The sequence below is a fragment of the Selaginella moellendorffii genome, unplaced genomic scaffold (genome assembly GCF_000143415.4).
Source record: "Selaginella moellendorffii unplaced genomic scaffold, v1.0 SELMOscaffold_4, whole genome shotgun sequence".
In the NCBI taxonomy this organism is placed as follows: Eukaryota; Viridiplantae; Streptophyta; class Lycopodiopsida; order Selaginellales; family Selaginellaceae; genus Selaginella; species Selaginella moellendorffii.
Window position 1 is genome coordinate 1,006,837 of NW_003314265.1, and position 17,363 is coordinate 1,024,199.

Below are 17,363 nucleotides of genomic sequence, written 5' to 3' on the forward strand. Positions count from 1 at the left end.
ATCATACAAAGTAATTCTGGTTAATAGTGATAAGACTCTACAAAGTAATGCTTCCAGTTCTTACTTTGTCCTAGTTGAGTGTTGACTAGTTTTTCGATCCAAATCCCTTGGGAGCCGACTGCTTATTTCCAATGGCAGACAATTGCTTCTGGAGCTCGGATTTGCCTTTCTTCCTTCTTGCTGTGCCGGGTGGAAGCTACAATCCAAGCCATGTGTTAGAGCTCATAGTAAAGATATGGATGCCATGTCCTTCTTACCTTCGCTCCTTTGCTTAGCTCCTCGAGGTCTTCCAGTCCTGGCATCTTTCCGTCCTGCATTTTTGCTGCCAAGTTCTTCATTTGAGCACGCATTTGGTATAGTTGAGATATAAGCTGGCCAACCTGCGAAAATCGCGACACTGTACAGATATCTGCTGAAAACTAGATTTTCAGTTTACCTGTGCTTCCGTTCTACCAGATTCCGTGGCAACTCTTTTTCTTCTAACGGGCGACTTGGCAAGAAGCTCTGGATCTTCTCTTTCCTCTGCAGAAACAATGACTGAGAACGAGAGAACAGCAGGCATGGTCTTACCAGGAGTCATGGCGTTTATCATTGCTTCTGCTATACTCAAGCTCCTTTCAGCTTCACGGATTTGCTGTGGAGTGACCTGTTTAACCCAAACGTTAGACAGCAGAAAATGGTGAGAAATAGTTGGTGTCCACCTTGTTCATCCCAGGTATGAGTTTCAAAACTCCCCCCATTGATCCCATACGGGCTAGTGCGTTCAGCTGTTTCAAGTAGTCATTGAAATCGTATTTGGCTTCCATAATCTTCTTTTGCATATCTTCGGCATCTTCTTTCACCATCTGATCAAAACAAAAAACCGTTAGAAAAAATCACTGTAAAACTGATCTCTCGTACCGATTCTTGGGCCTTCTCTACAAACGACAGTACATCTCCCATGCCCAGAATTCGACTAGCCATACGATCGGGATAAAAGAGCTCCAGAGCGTTCATACCCTCACCTTCTCCAACGAATTTGATGGGCTTTCCAGAAACCTGGTTACCAATGCAAGTTATCAACCAGATAGCTCACTTGTTTATAAACGTTAAGCTTACCTCTCGCACGCTTAACGCGGCTCCACCCCTCGAATCCCCATCGACCTTTGTCATTATAGCTCCAGTGATTCCCACTTCCAAATTGAAAGCAGATACCAGAGCTGGAAAACGGCAAGAAATAACTCAGGATTTGCATGAGCTTACTGAACTGAAGATACTCACCAGCAGCCTCCTGGCCCGTCATGGCATCGACAACCAGTAGCACCTCGTTTGGATTAAGGACTTTTTTCATTTGCTTTAGTTCGTCCATCATTGTGGCATCAACCTGGCAGACGATGTAAACTGTGAGACACGAGATTTTGAAAAACAGACAATACCTGAAGGCGTCCAGCAGTATCCACAATAAGAACGTCTGTTCCTTTCTCCTTTGCTTCTTTCAGACCTCTTTTCGCAATCTCTACAGGACTTAGCTCAGTCCCTGCCTCGAACACAGGAACCTCAACCTGTTCCCACAGAAGTAAGACTTCCATTTCAGACTACTATAGAATAATCACCTGTTTTCCTAGAGTGATCAGTTGCTCAATTGCAGCAGGCCTGTAAATGTCTGTAGCCACAAGCATGCAGCTCTTTCCCTGAAGAAAAAATCTTATCTACAAACCAGACGCAGACATTGCGTAGTACCTTTTTCTTCATGTAAAGCGCCAGTTTCCCGCAAGCGGTGGTTTTTCCCACACCTTGAAGCCCAGCCATAAGAATCACGGTGGGAGGCGTTCCAGAAAACTCAATGTGTGCCGCTTGGCCACCCATGAGAGATATGAGCTCGTCATACACAACCTGCATCCTGGAACTTCTTCAAGTAGGAAAACTAATTGGAATCAAAGTGAGCCACATACCTTGACAAGCTGCTGGTCCGGCCTCACTCCACGTATAACGCCTGTGCCAACAGCTTTCTCCGCGATAGAGCCCACGAGTTTTCGAACCACTGGCAAGCTCACCTAGCAAAAGAAAGAAGCAAGAATGCCTAAAGTTTCCTTGAGCTACTTACATCTGCTTCGAGCAGGGCTCGACGGATATCCTGCAATGGCTCTTTCATATTCTCGCTGGTTAGCGTTTCTATAAGACGAACACACAGTGTCAGAATAAGGAAGAGCGTTTTCCTCTATCATATCACCTTCTCCTTGGAGCTTTGTCCATACTTTCTCCAAGCTCGTCGAGAGCTGATCAAAAACGGCCGCACGAATCGCCAATCCCCCACGCCCGCAGCTCTTCTTGATCGAAATCCACCTCCTGGGCGCCGCCGAGAGCCTCAGGAATTGCGGCTGGGAAGAGGAACCCCATGACGAAGATTTTCATACACTCGTGCCGACACCTTACCGATACAAACTCCGCATTTGCCGCGCCGAGCTTAGATCCACACGCGAAACAGCGCCATTGAGATGCCGCCAGCGCCGGGGCCGTCATCGAGCAAGAAAGAGCCCTAGCTCCAAATGTTCCATTATCCGCAATTTGAATGGTAGTGACGTGACAGCCACGTACTTGCCCCGTCACTAAAATGCCACGTGTTATACGCCACGTCAAATGCAAAGTCAAGAAAGTCAAATAAGGTCAACGTATCAGGCCATACATAAACGTTAGTCTCCACACCCGAGATTCTTGCCATTCTACCAGTAATCCCCGCACGAGCAAACTCCATTCTCAAAGTGGTGGTGGCGCCTTCCATCTCTCACGCTGATACGCCGGTGGACGAGCTTGGACACAAACTTGGTGGCGATATGGCAGTCGGAGCACATCCTCAAGTTCTTGGTGATCCGGAGCGGCGTTCCAGCGGGCGTGGAGACGATCCCCAGTCCCAGCGCCAGCATCTCGCTATGGTATGGCACCGCGTTCTCCTTCCCACCCTCCTCCACATCCCGCAAGCGCACCGCAGTAGCATCCGGGACGTAGCCAGCGCCTTGCATCTCCCTGCCTAGCTTCTCCAAGGCCGCGAAGATCTCCCCGACCAAGTGGTGAGGCAGCACATCGCTGGCCGCTACAAACTCGTGCACCCTGTCCCCGATCTCGATCGAGCTCCTCCCCAGTAGCCTTTGCACCCCCCGGCCATCCATCCTCCTCCTCGTCTCCTCAGCGGCCTCCCAGCTCCCAGCGGCGCAGAAGACGCTCGAGAGAAGGACGTAAGGCGTCGCGTTCTTGGGCTCCAGCTGGAAGATCTTCTCTGCGGCACGGGCGGCTCGAGCGGTATCGTTGTGCGCCTTGCAAGCGGTGAGAAGCATCATCCACGCCAGGCTCGACTCGAACTTCATAGTGTTTATCAGCTGCTCCGCCGCCTCCAGCTTCCCTGCTCGTCCCAGGATATCAACCATGCAGCCGCAGTGCTCCACCGCTGGAGCAATGCCGAAGTCTTGGGTCATCAGCTTGTAGTAGTAGAGTCCCTTGCTCATCTGCCCGGCGTAGTTACACGAGACAAGGATGGCCACGAACACTATCCCGTCGGGTTTCATGCCTTGAAGCTCCATCCCGTGCAAGAGCTTGAGTGACCGGCTTCCATGCCCGTTCTGAGCATAGGCCATTGCTATCGACGTCCAAGTGAGCAAGTTCTTCTTCTTCATCCCCAGAAACACGGCCTCGGCCTCTTCCAGCCTGCCGCACTTCCCATACAAGTTGACGAGAGCGGTCGCAACGGGGACGTCTTTGTCCAGGCCCAGGCACCGGACTCGCTCGTGGAGCTGCGTTCCTCGTCGGAGAGCTCCAACCCCGGCACAGGCATCGATGGCGCTCACAAAAGTGACAGAGTTTGGCTGGACACCGTCAACCTCCATCTCGCGGAACAGTGACAGTGCTCTTGCGGGCGACTCGTTCTGAGAGTAGCCTGCTATCATCGAGCTCCAGGACACAACGTCTCTTTCACGGGAGTTCTCAAAGATGGACCTTGCAGTCTCGACCCAGCCCCAGTTGCAGTACATCTTCACCAGCGCACTTGTGAGGCAGACGTCGTCACTGTAACCGGCTTGGACGATACGGGCGTGGATCTCTTTGCCATATTGGAAGGCTTTCAAGCTCGTGACAGCCTCCAGGACATTGACAAAGGTGACGTTGTTGGGACGGACACCTTCCAAGTCCATGAGCATCAAGAGCTGGATCGCGGACTTGGCTTGCCCGCTCTGAGCGAATGCTGCTATCATGGAGCTCCAGCTGACGATATCCTTGTTATCGATCTGGACGAAAACTCCAAAAGCCTCCTCGAGTGCTCCACACTTCCCATAGAGATTTATGAGAGCAGTGCCGACTGCAGCGTCCCTGTCCAGGCCGGTGCTCGAGATCGTAGCTGCATGAAGAATCTTGGCCTCTTCGAGTGCCCCAACGGCCGTGCATGCTCCTAGAACCGTTGTAAACGTATAACCATCTGGTTTGACACCCGCCTGGTTCATCCTCGAAAGAAGCCTCAAGCTCTCCATGCAATGACCATTCTGGGCATACGCAGCGATGATGATGGTCCAGGAAAACACGTTGGGATCCTGTATACTATCGAAGACGTTTCCCGCTTGCTCCACATCCCCACACTTCCCGTACATCTCCACCACCAAGTTCATCACCATACGATCCCCTTCGTATCCAGTTTGCATGATGTGGGAGTGAACACGCTTTCCTTCGTCTAAATTCCGTTCCCTGCCGGACCATTTCAACAGCTCCACGTAAACCCCGGGATCTGTTACTGTAGCGCCGCTGTATAGCTGATTTACTGCCTCTGCTAGATTTTCCACCAATCCCAATTTGTTGTTTATAGTTGCCTCGATTTCCGAGCTAGCAATCCTGGCAGCCGCTGCTCTGCTTTGTCGGGCGTCATTACCTTTGAGCCTTGCCGGCCAAGATGCTAAAACCAGCGTGTCCATATGCAGAATTCAAGGATCATCGTCGTGCAGTGGAACATAAAACTGGGAGCTCGAAAGAAGCACAATGGCGTCAGGTCCTTCAGAGAACGAGCCAAACAAGTTGGCGCCTGGAGGCGGGATTCCGGGATTTCCTAGCAAGTCGAGTCGCTTCATCCTCCCTGCAGCCGGAAGAATGTGAGATGGATCCATAAAAGAAAAAGATGTCAAAAGTACCACCAAGGGCTGCCTTCGTCTGCAGCGCAGAAGCAAGACGCTTCATAGCCTCAACGTTGAGAAGATTGAAGCTCGCATTGATGTCTGTAAGTACACCCTGACCTTTGGAGATGACTGCATGTAATAATTCTGCTCCAGGAAAAGCAATCCTGTTTTTGCTGAGATGAAAACCGCAAAGGTTAATAACATAATGGTTTCGTTTAGGAAATCCCACCTTATGTTCAGATGTTCCAGTGTCTGGTTCTGAATTAAAGCTGATGCTAGCTCCGAAGAGCAGCCCAGGGAACCAAGTCCAATCTCAGAAATATCAAGCTCTTTCACGGCACTTTTCTGAAGATATTTTGCAAGAACCGCAGAGCCACTCCTACCAAAACTGTTATCTGCAACGGACAAGGAACGCAACCTGTGATTGGTTGAAACCAAGGAATCCAAAAGTGAAGATAGCCCGTTCCAGCTTAATTCACAGCCAGCGACGTTCAGTTCCATAAGTGCAGAGAGACTTGTCTGTAAGCAGCAAGCAACAGACCTGTATCGAAAAGATCTAAATGTGCAAGAGAACATACAAAATACTTGAATAGCTTACTTGATACCCTCATCGGCCACTGGATTGTCGCTCAAGTTTAAAGTGTGCAGGTGTGGTAGACATTTCAAGTAATGAACAAGGTTCTGAACACACGCAGAACTCAAGAAACAAGATCTGTACGAAGTAAAGCGGTTAGAACCTATCATGCACCTTTGAAACTCTTTTTCTTACTTCAGGTTGAGAACCTTAAGTCCAGGTGTGAATGGGAGTTGCTTAACCGCACAGTTGATAAAAAACTGGTTGACTGTGGGAGATTCAAAACAGCTTTCTAGCTGCCAGAAAGACGTTAGAGAAGAAAACATACTAATCAAAGAAGCTATTACCAGATTGTCTGCAAAATCAAGGGTATCAAGCGAAGAGAGGGAGAACAGCTCGACTACGATAGAGCTTGTAAATTGCGTGTGCATTCTATTGCTGACGAGATGCACGCATGCTAGAGACCTGTAAGACAACATTTTCCAATGATCACTAAGTAAAGAAAGAGGTAATAAGCTTGCCTGCAACTTCTTAAAAACTGTTGCATTTCCAACGACGCCCACGGAACCTGAATGCTTGAGCAAGTGATGGCGAAATCACTCAAAACATCAGCTGATTTTAGCATGCCCAGTAAAGTGTTGAAATCTTGTTCAAAAAACTTGCAGTAATGAAACTCAAGCCGTCGAAGAGCTCTGACGTTACGAGCTAGAAGGTTAATTATAAGACCGAACTGCACGAAGGAAATAAAGTAGAGCATTTTCTTTCCTGAATACACAAACCTGTGTAGATGTTTTGATGTTCAAGAACGAAAGGCTCGCTAGTTCGGCTGAATCAAATAGACTCTGTCAAGCAGAGAAACATCAATAAAGTTGAAAACAAACAAGAGATTTTTACCAGTAGTTCGCTGGAACATAGAACGCTCCGTAAGCGTAAGGACCTTTCAAAAGTCAATGTTAAACAAGAATGAACTTTTGTGAGCGGAAAACTACTTACTTCACATATCTCGAAAGTAGAGGTATCGTGTTTTTCAAGGACGTGAAATCGCTGTCCTCGCAGCAGGCAGCATTCCTCGCACCAATCCTGTACACCAAAGCCTCTGAATTTCTACAGGCAACTCAAAACTAATCCACAAACATAAAAAAGCTTGACACCAGAAACTGATACCTGGTACAAGAAGATCTCCTATCTGGCCATCGAAATTTGGAGCAGCGAGCTTAGTCGTTACAGCATTGAGGCAGCTAAATACAAAGCGATGAGTAAACAGGAGAGACCAAACAAGTCATTTTTCCTTACGCTTGGACGTGAGCTTCCCAGTAAGCATCCTTCCAGGTACCGTGCTTGAGCAAAGTATTGTGATGGCATTCAGCCAAACTTTTCCATGCCAGCGAGAAGCCTTCCTCGTACTGTCTGGGAACAACGAAAAAAAAATCAAAGAACTGCCAGTAGAATCCTTACCCCGAGGCACATTGCTCCAAATAATGCAGCGGCAGGGGAGGCAGCTCCAGCAAAATCTTGCACAGCAAGTCGAGAGGCAAATCCAGCGTCTGCGCCTGCGCGCTAAAATCTGATTGATCGATCAAATCAAATGTCCTCTCTCGCCGCAAATAATCCATCTCACCTTCGCTGAGGATCGCCGCCATTCTACTGCAGCAAACATCTAGGAGCATCGGCGCCCGGGCGGGCACCATCGCGTCGCCTCGCCGGAGCTTTCAAAAGCCCTAAAGAGAAAATAGTAGTAAGGCATATTAAACGAATCTTTCAAGCTATACGAGGCTGGAGCTCCAAAATCCGCTCGCTCCTCTCGACATCGCCATTCTACACGCTCCAAGCATCGTCGGGCTCCAAGCCCATCTTCTTCACAACATTCTTGGCCTCCTCCAGCCACTCCATTGCTGGCTGGAGCCTGTGATCATTTTTGTCTCGTTATGTATTATATTGACACACTTATTTTATAAATTATTTGTAAAAAGTGTTCAGATCTGTTAATTATTTGCATTTATAGAATGTAGAGATTGTTCTATTTCATATTTAATAAGTTATCTCTTGGGTAGAAAAAAGAATTTTATATTATTAAAAAAAAATTGATTTGCTTAGGGTAGTGAATATACCTAAAATATGTTTGGGTATTTTAGAATTTTCTACCATCTAACAGTTGTTTTTTTATTTAGATAATCTTGTATTTATAATTTATAAACATGTTTATAATCTATAAACTTTGTTAAACCCTTTTTAGTATATTCTTTTTTATTCTATCATCTAATGGTTGATATGTAATAAAGTTAATCTTGTGTTTATAAATTTAAGATTAACTTTTATAAATTTATATACATGCTTATAATTATAAACTTCATTTGATAAAAATAATTAAGCAAACCAAGTGTTGTTACATGCAACGCGTAGCAATTTATTAATTGATTGAGAAATAAATTAATAATTAATAGAGGTTTAGGGTTTAACTCCTGAATTTAATTTACTGTTCATTAGAAAACTTTGACAGGATATTCTTTGGTATAACAAAAATACTCTAAGAATATTCTAGTCAACGGTGGGCTTTTCGTTGACTTGGCTCCCCGTTTGTGCAAATCCCTCCTGCTGGAAACTCCTGGCCGGCCAGCGAAGCTCAGCCATGTCTTCCACATTCCTACCTTAACCTTACAATGACATGGCTGAGAAAAGTTCTGTTAAAAACAGAGTAACAACAGGTGAATCAAATTTTGGAACTGTGATCGTGATCAGTCCGGCCGGCTCATCCACAGCAACTCTCGCTTCCAAGACCCCAGAAGTAGCATCAAATTTGAAGCTGCGACAAATATACAGGTACCAGACTCTCAGTGTCAAAAGGCGCCTCGACCTTCTTCCAATCGGCCCTGCACAACAAGCAGGCTGCAACTGAATGATTCCACAACAATCGTATCGCCCTCGGCTCCTGTTGACTACGACACCCGCAGCTTACGATGTACCGGATCTGGCACCATTTCATTGAGCATACACAGGACAAAGAGGCCTACGACCGAGTTTACACTGAGCTTGAAGCAGCGAACGTGTATGTGGCACCTCAAATTTGGGAAGTCCTCTGGAATCAGCCACCAGCTCTGCTCTGACCACCACGTCCTCGAGATAGCCTATCGTACTCTCGCCGGCGAATTTGTCTGTTGGCATTGCGTCCCTGCCCCCGCCTTCAGCACTGTCAGCTATGGTAATCAAAGTTAGAAGAGAACCTGAGAAACTGATACCAAAACTCTCCAAGTAAATGTTGCCAAAGCCATGCACGTTGTACTTATCCAGTTCCTTGTTCGTGGCGACTCTTCTCACACTCTCTTGCAGGCTCGGGCCGTCGGGCAGGCCAAGAAACAGATTTTTTTCGGCCTGGCAGATTGCAAATTTGAGGAAGTCGAAACAAGGATTTGACTCCTCGCTGTAGCCATACTTCTGATCGCTCGAACAAGATCAAGCTGCAAAACTCACACCCACAAAACTCACAACTGTAACAAAACATGTAAAGAAGAAGAGCGTACCAGCCCTGAATCCCGCGGCATGGGCAGTTCCTGTGAGAAAGAGTGGAGTGCGGGGATATTTCTGAGGTAGTCCCGGTAGTGATCATAATCGGCAGGCCTGAACTCGGTGTAGTCGTCACCCAGCAGCTCTGGTGAGCCTGCCTCTTCCCTCGGCCATAAACCCTTTTGGGTTGGCGCTACTAATTTTGTAAAATTTCTCTTTTTATTATTACATGTTTAAGATCGACAATGGTGATCTTGCCAAAAACCACAATATTAAGGCATATTCAACGAATCTTTCAAGCTATTACACAGCACAATGTAAGCCTCGCTGTTATGAGGCTGGAGCTCCAAAACTTTCCTTGCGATCCTCTCGCTCCTCTCGACATCGCCATACATTTTACACGCTCCAAGCAAGCACGCCCAGATCCCATCGTCGGGCTCCAAGCCCATCTTCTTCACAAAGTTCTCGGCCTCCTCCAGCCACCCTGCTCGTCCCAGCATGTCCGTGACGCAGCTGTAGTGCTCCATCGCCGGCTCAAGCCTGTGATCATCCCGGATCGACGTAAAGATCTCGCAGCCTTGCTTCACCAAACCGGCGTGGCTACACATCGAGAGAACGCTGATGAAAGTCACCCTGTCCGGCTTGGATCCATCCAGCAGCATCCGGCCCAGCAGCTCCAGCGATTCATCGGCGTCGCCGTTCTGGGTGTGCACCGCGATGATCGAGTTCCAGGCCACCGCGCACTTGTGCTTGAGCTGCTTGAAAGCTTGTCTCGCGTCTCCGACGCTCCCACACCTCCCGTACATGGAGACAACCGCGCTGACAGTGACGGGGTCGTCGATCTTCTCGGAGCTGATCTTCGCGTGGAGAAATCTCGCGTCTGGAAGCGCTGCCTTCTCCGAGCACGCGTTGGCGAGCGTGAGATACGTGACCCTGTTCGGCCTCACGGAGCTTTGCTGCTGCATCTGCCGAAAAAGATCGAACGCCAGCCTCGGCTGCCCGTTCTCGGCATAGCCCCCGATCATGGCGGTCCATAAAACCACGTCTCGCTGGATCATCCGGTCGAACACCACCTTCGCCTGCTCGATCTCTCCGCATTTGCTGTACATGTTTACCAACGCAGTCCCGACCACCATGTCCGACTCGAGTCCTTTCTCGCCAGCCATCCCGTGAATCACTTTGCCGTGGCGTAGCATCGCTGGATCTCCACAGGCGTTGAGCGCCGAGGCCAAAGTTATGTCGCACAGAGCGACGCCCTCGAGCACCATCTTGTGGAAGAGCACCAAGGCTTCGCTGGACGAGTTCTCCGAGTAAGCAGTGATCATCGCGGTGTATGAGATCCGGTCGTGAGCTTCGATTGACTCGAAGGCCGCTCTCGCGAGCTCCAGGCTCCGGCATTTGCTATACATCCCAAGAACTGCAGTGCCAACCACGGTGTGAGATCCAAATCCAGCCTCTACAATGCATTCGTGCACGAACCTGGCATTGCCGAGAGATCCTAGAGCCCCAGCGGTGTTGACAATCGATGTGAAAGTGATCCTGTCCGGCGAGACCCCCGAGAGAAGCATCTTACGGAACAAGACCATCGCATCGCCAAAATGCCCGGCAAAGGTAAATGCCGAGATGAGAGAAGTCCATGCCACAACGTTCTGGTCCTTCATCCGATCGAAGACGTCGAGCGCCAGATCCGTGCAGCCACACCGCAGATACATCTGGATGACGATGTTTTCCAGCAGCGATTCGTCAGGCCTCTCGTCTTGAAGGAGCGATTCCCTCATGACGAGCCCGTGAACGCGCTTACCCTCGGGAAGAGCTCGCAGATCGCTACAGGCCGTGAGAATCGCCGCGCAAGCCGAAATTTCTGCCTGGACCTCCCGGGCCTCCATCTGCTCCAGCAGCCGCTTCATCTCCGCCCATTCTTGCGGCGTCGGGATCTCGCGGCGCAGGCTCTTCTTGATCCCAACCTTCCCGCTGCTGCTGTTGGATCGATCTCTTGGCGAGGAGGAATTTGGCGCCCATCGATCGATCGATCGATCGAGCACGGAATGCGCGGCATGACTAGCCATTCAAACCCATGAACCCTAAACTCTGAAGTCAAGAGCATCACGACACGAATGCGATACTTCGATAGTCCAGTCTAGCGCTAGGGATTGCGACTGGCAGCGATGGAAGGGCATCTTGCTTTCGCGGCGATCATCTTGGGGTTTCTACTGTTCGTGTTACGCGCAAGAAAATCGCGAGATCGAGCAGCGCTCCCTCCAGGTCCGTTCCAATGGCCCTTGATCGGCTGCTTGCCCTCCTTCCCCTTCCATCACAGACACCGCGGATTCTTGGAGCTCTCCAAGAAATTCGGCCCCATTGTCACCATGCCAATTGGCTCCTCCAAAATCTTCCTCGTCCACGGCAAAGATCTGGCTATGGAGGTTCTCCGATTCAAGGACGCGCAATTCTCGTCCAGGCCGCTGTCCATGACCGGGAAATACATCGGATTCGAGCACAGCGATCCCAATCTCTGCCCGCTCAACGAGAACTGGAGAGTGGTGCGCAAGGCTTTCAGCAACGAGCTCATGGCGCCGTCGCGATTGAGCTCCCAGGCATGGCTTCGCCGAGAAGAGGTCCTCAAGATCGTGGACTCCCTGCTAGGAATCACCGGCCACGGGAGAGATTGGGCGAGCGTCGATGTGAGGAAGATCGCGGAGGGAGTTGTGGGAAGGATCATCATGCGAATGCTCTTTGGCGATCACTACCTCGGGAAGAACATTGACAACCCAGATGCCGGGAGGATCACCCGCGAGCTCGAGCGAGAATTCGAGAAATATCTGGCAGAGGGGAACTTCCTGTGGGGAGAACTCAATCTGGCAGACTACTTTCCAGCGCTGGGCATTTTCGATCTCCAGGGGCTCGAGGGGAGATTCAAGAGACTGATGAGCAAGCTCGAGCCTCTCTTCACGATGATCATCCAGGAGCACAGGAAGAACACTGTGATGATCCAGGATGAAAAAGGCAAGGACGTGATCGACGTGCTACTGCAAAACCAGCTCTCGGACAAGCAAATCATGGGAATTCTCAGCGTAGGCTTCTTGGTTGTTCTTATTCTCTCTCTAACATGCTTTGATGTTATAGGACGCCTTGCTCCCGGGGATCGGCACGACTTCCGCGGCGGTCGAGTGGGCGATGGCGGAGCTGGCCGCAAATCCCCACACCCTCTCGCGAGCCCAGCAGGAGCTTGACAGCGTCGTGGGAAGATCACGGCTCATGGACGAATCGGCCATTCCATCGCTCCCCTATCTCCAAGCCATCGCCAAGGAAGTTCTCCGCCTCCATCCCTCGGCACCGCTGGACGACCCCCACCTCAACGAGGAGGAATCCTCCCTGGGCGGCTACGCCATCCCCGCGAAATCCACCATCTTCGTCAATCTCTGGGCGCTGGGGCGGGACGATCGGCTGTGGAGCGACGCGTCGCGATTCGATCCGGACAGATTCCTCGGCACGGAGATTGGCGTCCATGGCAGCCACTTCGAGCTCCTCCCATTCTCGTCGGGCCGGAGGCGATGCCCGGCCCACGCGCTCGCGATGATCAAGCTCCAGCACATCGTCGGCGCCCTCGTGCACGGATTCGACTGGAGTAGCGCCGGCGCGGTGGATCTCATCGAGGGCAATGGAATCATCGCCAGCCCTAGAACTCCGCTGAGGCTGCGAGCAAGACGAAGACTAGACGACGAAGCATATTAGCCGCATTAAGTATATTCGTAAGAATCGTGGTTAAGCATATTCTTAGGAATCGTTTGGGCCACTTGGCCACCTTGTTTAGGACCACCCTTCTCATTGTATAAATGTGGCCACTGGGGACCATTAGGGTTTCATATTGTGGTAGTATAGGGGGGAAGGAGAGCGCATTTTAGCGCGCGCTCTCTTTAGGTAGGAAAAAAATGGCGGTGGCGCCAAATCCAACGACGCCACTGGATGGAGCGAGGTGGAGCGCGAGCTGCGAGAGCAGCGGGCGGGACGGCGATGAGGCGCGGGCGGGATTGGAATTCGCAGCGTCGGATGGGAGGATTGGTGGGAGCGCCAAGGAGCAGCTGCTGGAGGAGCTCGTCTATGGCGAGTGGGATGAGGCGGACGAGGAGGAGGACGAGGATTGGGAGCCCGGGTCGACGCTGGAGCTCCGGGTGCGATGGTTTTGTGTTAATTGCACAATGCCCAATGTGGAAGAGAGCACGCATTGCAAGGTGCGTCTAAGGGCTTTCATTGTCTCGCTGTGCTTAGCGTCTTTTCTTCTTTCTTTCCGACATTCCCAGCTTTGTTCGGAGCATCGCTACTCTGGAATTTTGAATCAAGGACACTTGGCGCCAGCATTTACTCAAGCTGGCACTGATGAGCTTGCCAAAGGTGTGATTCTTCGCTGTTTTACTTTGGACATGACAAGCATCTGTTGTCTAGATGTCAAGGCCCTCAAGCGCTTATCCGTGAGGAGAACTGCGATTGGATATGATGATCGAATGCTGCTACACGCAGAGGTATGAGACCCAATCACATTGTTGGTGTTCTTTACCTCAGGTGGTCTGTTTGCCACAGTTTCAAATGAAATCCAATCCTCATCCAGAAAGGCCAGACCGTCTACGGTCGATCCTGGCGGGCTTTACAGCAGCTGGTGTGCATCCTCCTCCGGCGTTAAGATTGCTAAAGGTCACCAGTTAATGCCTTGTATTTGGAATGTAGGATTGTATCCAGGGGGGTGCATTCTGATACCTGCAAGAGAGATCACTCGAGTTGAACTGGAGACAGTGAGTACTAATGCTTCGAAATTTTTTGTTCTCGATCGCTCATTTTTTTTTTTATGTTCTTTGTTGAGCTCGGCAGGTTCACACACACGAGCACGTCGAGGTTGTTGAGGCAACGTCGAGTTTAGAATCTAGGTACACTGCTTTTTCTTTGTTTTTCATTTGGTCCACTGAATGACAAGGATGATTGAAAACATCTCGCGGTTTCTCAGTTACTTTACATCGGACACTTACGCTAACGGTCATTCGGCGTTAGCAGCGAGGCTAGCTGCTGGTGTCTGTGCTGATTTAGCATCAGCGATTTTGAGTGGCCAAGTCGACAATGGTTTTGCCTTGGTGAGTGGTGGTTATACTAAACCAGAGATTGCTTTCTGATAATTTTTCCAATATTTTCCGGCAGGTAAGACCGCCGGGACATCATGCCGAAGGAGCGACCGTGATGGGGTTTTGCTTGCATAATAACGCATGCATAGCTGCCAAAGCATCTCAGGCCGCTGGTGCCAAGAAAGTTTTGATAGTTGATTGGGTGCGTTCCTGTCACCGCTACCTTCTTTATGTCAAACCTCTTACAACGCGACTTGCAGGATGTTCATCATGGTAATGGAACGCAAGAGATTTTCGAGCACGATCCATCCGTACGTGCCTCTTTGTGTGTTTTTCTTTCCATTTTCTACTTTGAAAACTCAGTCTAATTCACGGTGATTTGTTGTAGGTGCTGTACATTTCACTACATAGGCATGAAGGAGGCTTGTTTTATCCGGGAAGTGGAGCCGCTCATGAGGTATGTATAGTTTCTCCATTTACTTCCGTCTTTCTTGACTTTACGTCTCTTTACTCAACAGGTCGGGTCGGGTCCTGGAGAAGGATTTTCGATAAACATACCATGGCCATGTTCTGGAATTGGTGACAATGACTACATTGTTGCCTTCCAACATATCGTACTTCCTATAGGTATGTTCGAATGTTCCTACTGTCAAAGTTTCCTGACTACAGTTGGATTTCAGCAAAGCAGTTTGCACCGGATATTACGATTGTGTCGGCGGGCTTTGACGCCGCACGGGGAGATCCTCTGGGAGGCTGCCAGGTACATGAGCGGCGGCTGCAAAGATGTTTTTATCACTCACTCCTTCGTTCGCTTGTGTTTCAGGTGACCCCTGCCGGTTTTGCACAGATGACGCAGTTGTTAAGTACAGTTTCTGGGGGAAAGCTCCTAGTAGTTTTGGAAGGCGGGTATGGTTTTTCTCATGCAAAAAGTATACAATGGTTGTTAACGCCGTTTGTAGATACAACTTGAGGTCGATCTCTGCCTCTGCGACGGCAGTATTGAGAGTGAGCTTCTTGTGATTTCTATAATGTCTGTGACCGAAAGGAAGTGATTTCGCAGGTTCTGTGCGGAGAGGCCCCGGAAAGCTTAGACGACGAAGAGCTCCTGCCAAGTGAAGCGGGATGGGCTACAGTGCTCGAGGTTTACGCTGTACAGTCGCGGTATTGGTCAGCTTTGTGCCTTCCAGCCTTCATGAAGTTCACTTCACAGCACATCAATGGGCACTTGAAAGGTGAGCCAAGCTTTTCTTTTTTTATTTCCTTGTTTTACTCCGAATTCTTGCTCCTGCCAGTTTGTTTTTGCCTCTCTTTTTTTCTGTCTTCCATTTTTTGTTCTTCTTGCGCTCATCCGGCTCTACTTTTTGGGCAGAGCCTCTTCTACCTGCTGCCGAAGTTGGATGACCTGCTTCCTTGGAAAAGCTTGCCCGTCTAGATAGCCTCCATTCCACTCCTTTTGAACCGGGCGAGGAGCATGTATGCTGCTTCGTTCTCAAATCCAGGGAGAGTGAATGCCGCTAGCCAGACTGCTGAATCCCACAGTGCTTCACTGCTGCGTCCCGAGTCCTGCCTGTAAATTCCATCCGGAGAGGCCTGCGATTGATAAGTTGTTTCCCTTTTGGCGGAACAAAAGAATTGATACTTCCAACGCTTTCAGAGAGGTAGCTGCTTCCGGTCCTGTATAGCTGCTTGTTTCTTACGTACGTCCTGTTTTCTCGAGTGCCACTGACGCTGTTAACGTGCACAACTTTGACTTCGTGGATGGTTGTAGCATCCAAGCGGCCAAAGCGTGATAAGCATCCCCGTGTGGTTGCGCGGCCAATCTGGTGGACGTGGGGGCGGAAGAGATTGGTGTATAAACACTGGTTTGGCACCCGGCTGTGAGCAAGCGCTCCAGTCTGTTGTTGTCTTCTATTGCATTCGAGCAGTTATTTGTAGATGCCACTGAATGGGATTAAAATTTTGCGTTGTCTTTGAGAAACTTGACAGCTTCTTGCTGCAAAAACGTAACACTGATCAACCCAAAATGAAACTTACTATAAGCTTACCATGACAATTAGCAAAAGGCAGCCCAGTGTGCTCGGGAATAGGATGTACCACCACTGTAGGTGATGGAACTTGGGTCCATCGATGAAGAGCAGTGGCAGTCCAGCAGCTGCAAAAGCAATGCTTAACAGTAGCCAGGCAGGAAAATGGAAGATGAAAAAGAGCTATCAACTCACCTGGAGGATGGAGACACTTCGTGATCTCCATAAACACGATGGAAGCCGAGAGAGCAACGCTTCTGGCCATCCATCCAGGGCCAAATGCCGCTAGAGCCAACACGCCGATCAAAGAACAGCCCATATGTGCCATCAACACGTTATATCTCTGCGAAGAAGAAAAAACCAAACAAAAATATTTAGAAGCCCAACCTATGTGCCAAGAGACAAGGAGCCGGCTCTTGGAGCGTCCAAGAGGCACTGTCCAGCAGAGAATGGAAAAAAGGAAGGAGCGATCATTCGATGGAGGAAAGAAAGAATAGATTGATCGATCGATCGCTTACTTGAGCTGCCGGAGCATTGGGAGTGGCAAAGAGCACGCAGCACACGGCGCCGAAAGGAGCGATGAGGAAGGAGAGCCCCTTCTGCTGGAGATGCTTGTCCAGGACGCTCATCGCGGCCATGGACGCAAACGCGCCTGCGCAACATCCATGGAAATATTTCAAGCAAGAAAGAATTCACCGATCGAGAACGACCGCCCAGGATCGCAATACCTGCCGATGGCCACACCAAATCACTGAGACTGGGCGCCGGAGACGAAGATCGCGACGAATTCGCAGACGCCGCCGACGAGCTGGCAGAAACAATCGATCTCCTCCTGCGCAAGAAAATCGCGCCTGGAGGAGAGGAAGAAGAAGAGCAATGCAGCGAGATGCGCGATCCAATCGGACCGACACTCGACGCGGGAGAGAGCTTGAGCACCATCGCCATGTTCTGTTTTTAGGGTTTATCCAAGAAGGAATATCTCTTGAATCTTTTTCAAAATCAACGGCTGGAAGCCAACGGCCGAGATTCTGTACGAGCG

At 49.8% G+C, this 17,363-nt stretch overlaps 6 protein-coding genes across 12 annotated transcripts; 2 read left to right on the forward strand and 4 right to left on the reverse strand.

Moving 5' to 3' along the window:
* Nucleotides 1–4: 4 nt before the first annotated feature.
* LOC9655621 (signal recognition particle 54 kDa protein, chloroplastic) lies at nt 5–2,565 on the reverse strand. The gene is made up of 15 exons (XM_002964363.2): nt 2,413–2,565; nt 2,210–2,357; nt 2,084–2,151; nt 1,932–2,033; nt 1,720–1,872; nt 1,593–1,670; nt 1,416–1,541; nt 1,261–1,363; nt 1,099–1,199; nt 901–1,038; nt 702–845; nt 571–646; nt 437–522; nt 258–380; nt 5–196 (listed from the first exon to the last, which is right to left on the reverse strand). The coding sequence occupies exons 1-15, from the start codon at nt 2,497–2,499 to the stop codon at nt 86–88; spliced, it is 1,644 nt and encodes a 547-aa protein (XP_002964409.2). The 5' UTR covers nt 2,500–2,565; the 3' UTR covers nt 5–85.
* Nucleotides 2,566–2,617: 52 nt separating this feature from the next.
* Nucleotides 2,618–4,948, reverse strand: LOC9654419 (pentatricopeptide repeat-containing protein At3g46790, chloroplastic). The gene has a single exon (XM_002964364.2). It carries the CDS (start codon nt 4,923–4,925, stop codon nt 2,700–2,702), a length of 2,226 nt encoding a protein of 741 aa, XP_002964410.2. The 5' UTR covers nt 4,926–4,948; the 3' UTR covers nt 2,618–2,699.
* LOC9654420 (NACHT, LRR and PYD domains-containing protein 5) lies at nt 4,934–7,501 on the reverse strand. 2 transcript variants are annotated; one of them, XM_024669205.1, is made up of 15 exons: nt 7,467–7,501; nt 7,316–7,415; nt 7,153–7,261; nt 6,991–7,104; nt 6,862–6,935; nt 6,691–6,793; nt 6,592–6,634; nt 6,477–6,539; nt 6,219–6,427; nt 6,045–6,162; nt 5,893–5,993; nt 5,722–5,835; nt 5,353–5,664; nt 5,142–5,296; nt 4,934–5,083 (listed from the first exon to the last, which is right to left on the reverse strand). In XM_024669205.1, exons 2-15 carry the CDS (start codon nt 7,383–7,385, stop codon nt 4,935–4,937), a joined length of 1,734 nt encoding a protein of 577 aa, XP_024524973.1. In that variant the 5' UTR covers nt 7,386–7,415; nt 7,467–7,501; the 3' UTR covers nt 4,934. The 2 variants fall into 2 exon arrangements, with proteins under 2 accessions (XP_024524973.1, XP_024524972.1); XM_024669204.1 differs by having other exon boundaries at nt 5,139–5,296.
* A 3,802-nt stretch (nt 7,502–11,303) lies between these two features.
* On the forward strand, nt 11,304–13,049 carry LOC9654422 (flavonoid 3'-monooxygenase). The gene is made up of 2 exons (XM_002963985.2): nt 11,304–12,266; nt 12,319–13,049. Exons 1-2 carry the CDS (start codon nt 11,361–11,363, stop codon nt 12,925–12,927), a joined length of 1,515 nt encoding a protein of 504 aa, XP_002964031.1. The 5' UTR covers nt 11,304–11,360; the 3' UTR covers nt 12,928–13,049.
* A 31-nt stretch (nt 13,050–13,080) lies between these two features.
* Nucleotides 13,081–16,269, forward strand: LOC9655622 (histone deacetylase 15). Of its 6 annotated transcripts, XM_024669211.1 has the most exons (16): nt 13,081–13,424; nt 13,494–13,584; nt 13,636–13,712; nt 13,771–13,846; nt 13,915–13,979; nt 14,056–14,111; nt 14,189–14,312; nt 14,377–14,502; nt 14,561–14,611; nt 14,689–14,757; nt 14,819–14,927; nt 14,981–15,060; nt 15,124–15,206; nt 15,260–15,305; nt 15,361–15,532; nt 15,670–16,022. In XM_024669211.1, exons 1-16 carry the CDS (start codon nt 13,125–13,127, stop codon nt 15,699–15,701), a joined length of 1,557 nt encoding a protein of 518 aa, XP_024524979.1. In that variant the 5' UTR covers nt 13,081–13,124; the 3' UTR covers nt 15,702–16,022. The 6 variants fall into 6 exon arrangements, with proteins under 6 accessions (XP_024524979.1, XP_024524977.1, XP_024524976.1 ...); XM_024669209.1 differs by lacking the exon at nt 15,670–16,022 and adding an exon at nt 16,069–16,269 and having other exon boundaries at nt 14,981–15,206; XM_024669208.1 differs by having other exon boundaries at nt 15,361–16,269.
* Nucleotides 16,164–17,341, reverse strand: LOC9655623 (transmembrane protein DDB_G0273707/DDB_G0273361). Its single transcript, XM_002964367.2, has 5 exons — nt 17,053–17,341; nt 16,843–16,976; nt 16,520–16,667; nt 16,346–16,452; nt 16,164–16,293 (listed from the first exon to the last, which is right to left on the reverse strand). Exons 1-5 carry the CDS (start codon nt 17,267–17,269, stop codon nt 16,252–16,254), a joined length of 648 nt encoding a protein of 215 aa, XP_002964413.2. The 5' UTR covers nt 17,270–17,341; the 3' UTR covers nt 16,164–16,251.
* Nucleotides 17,342–17,363: the final 22 nt, after the last annotated feature.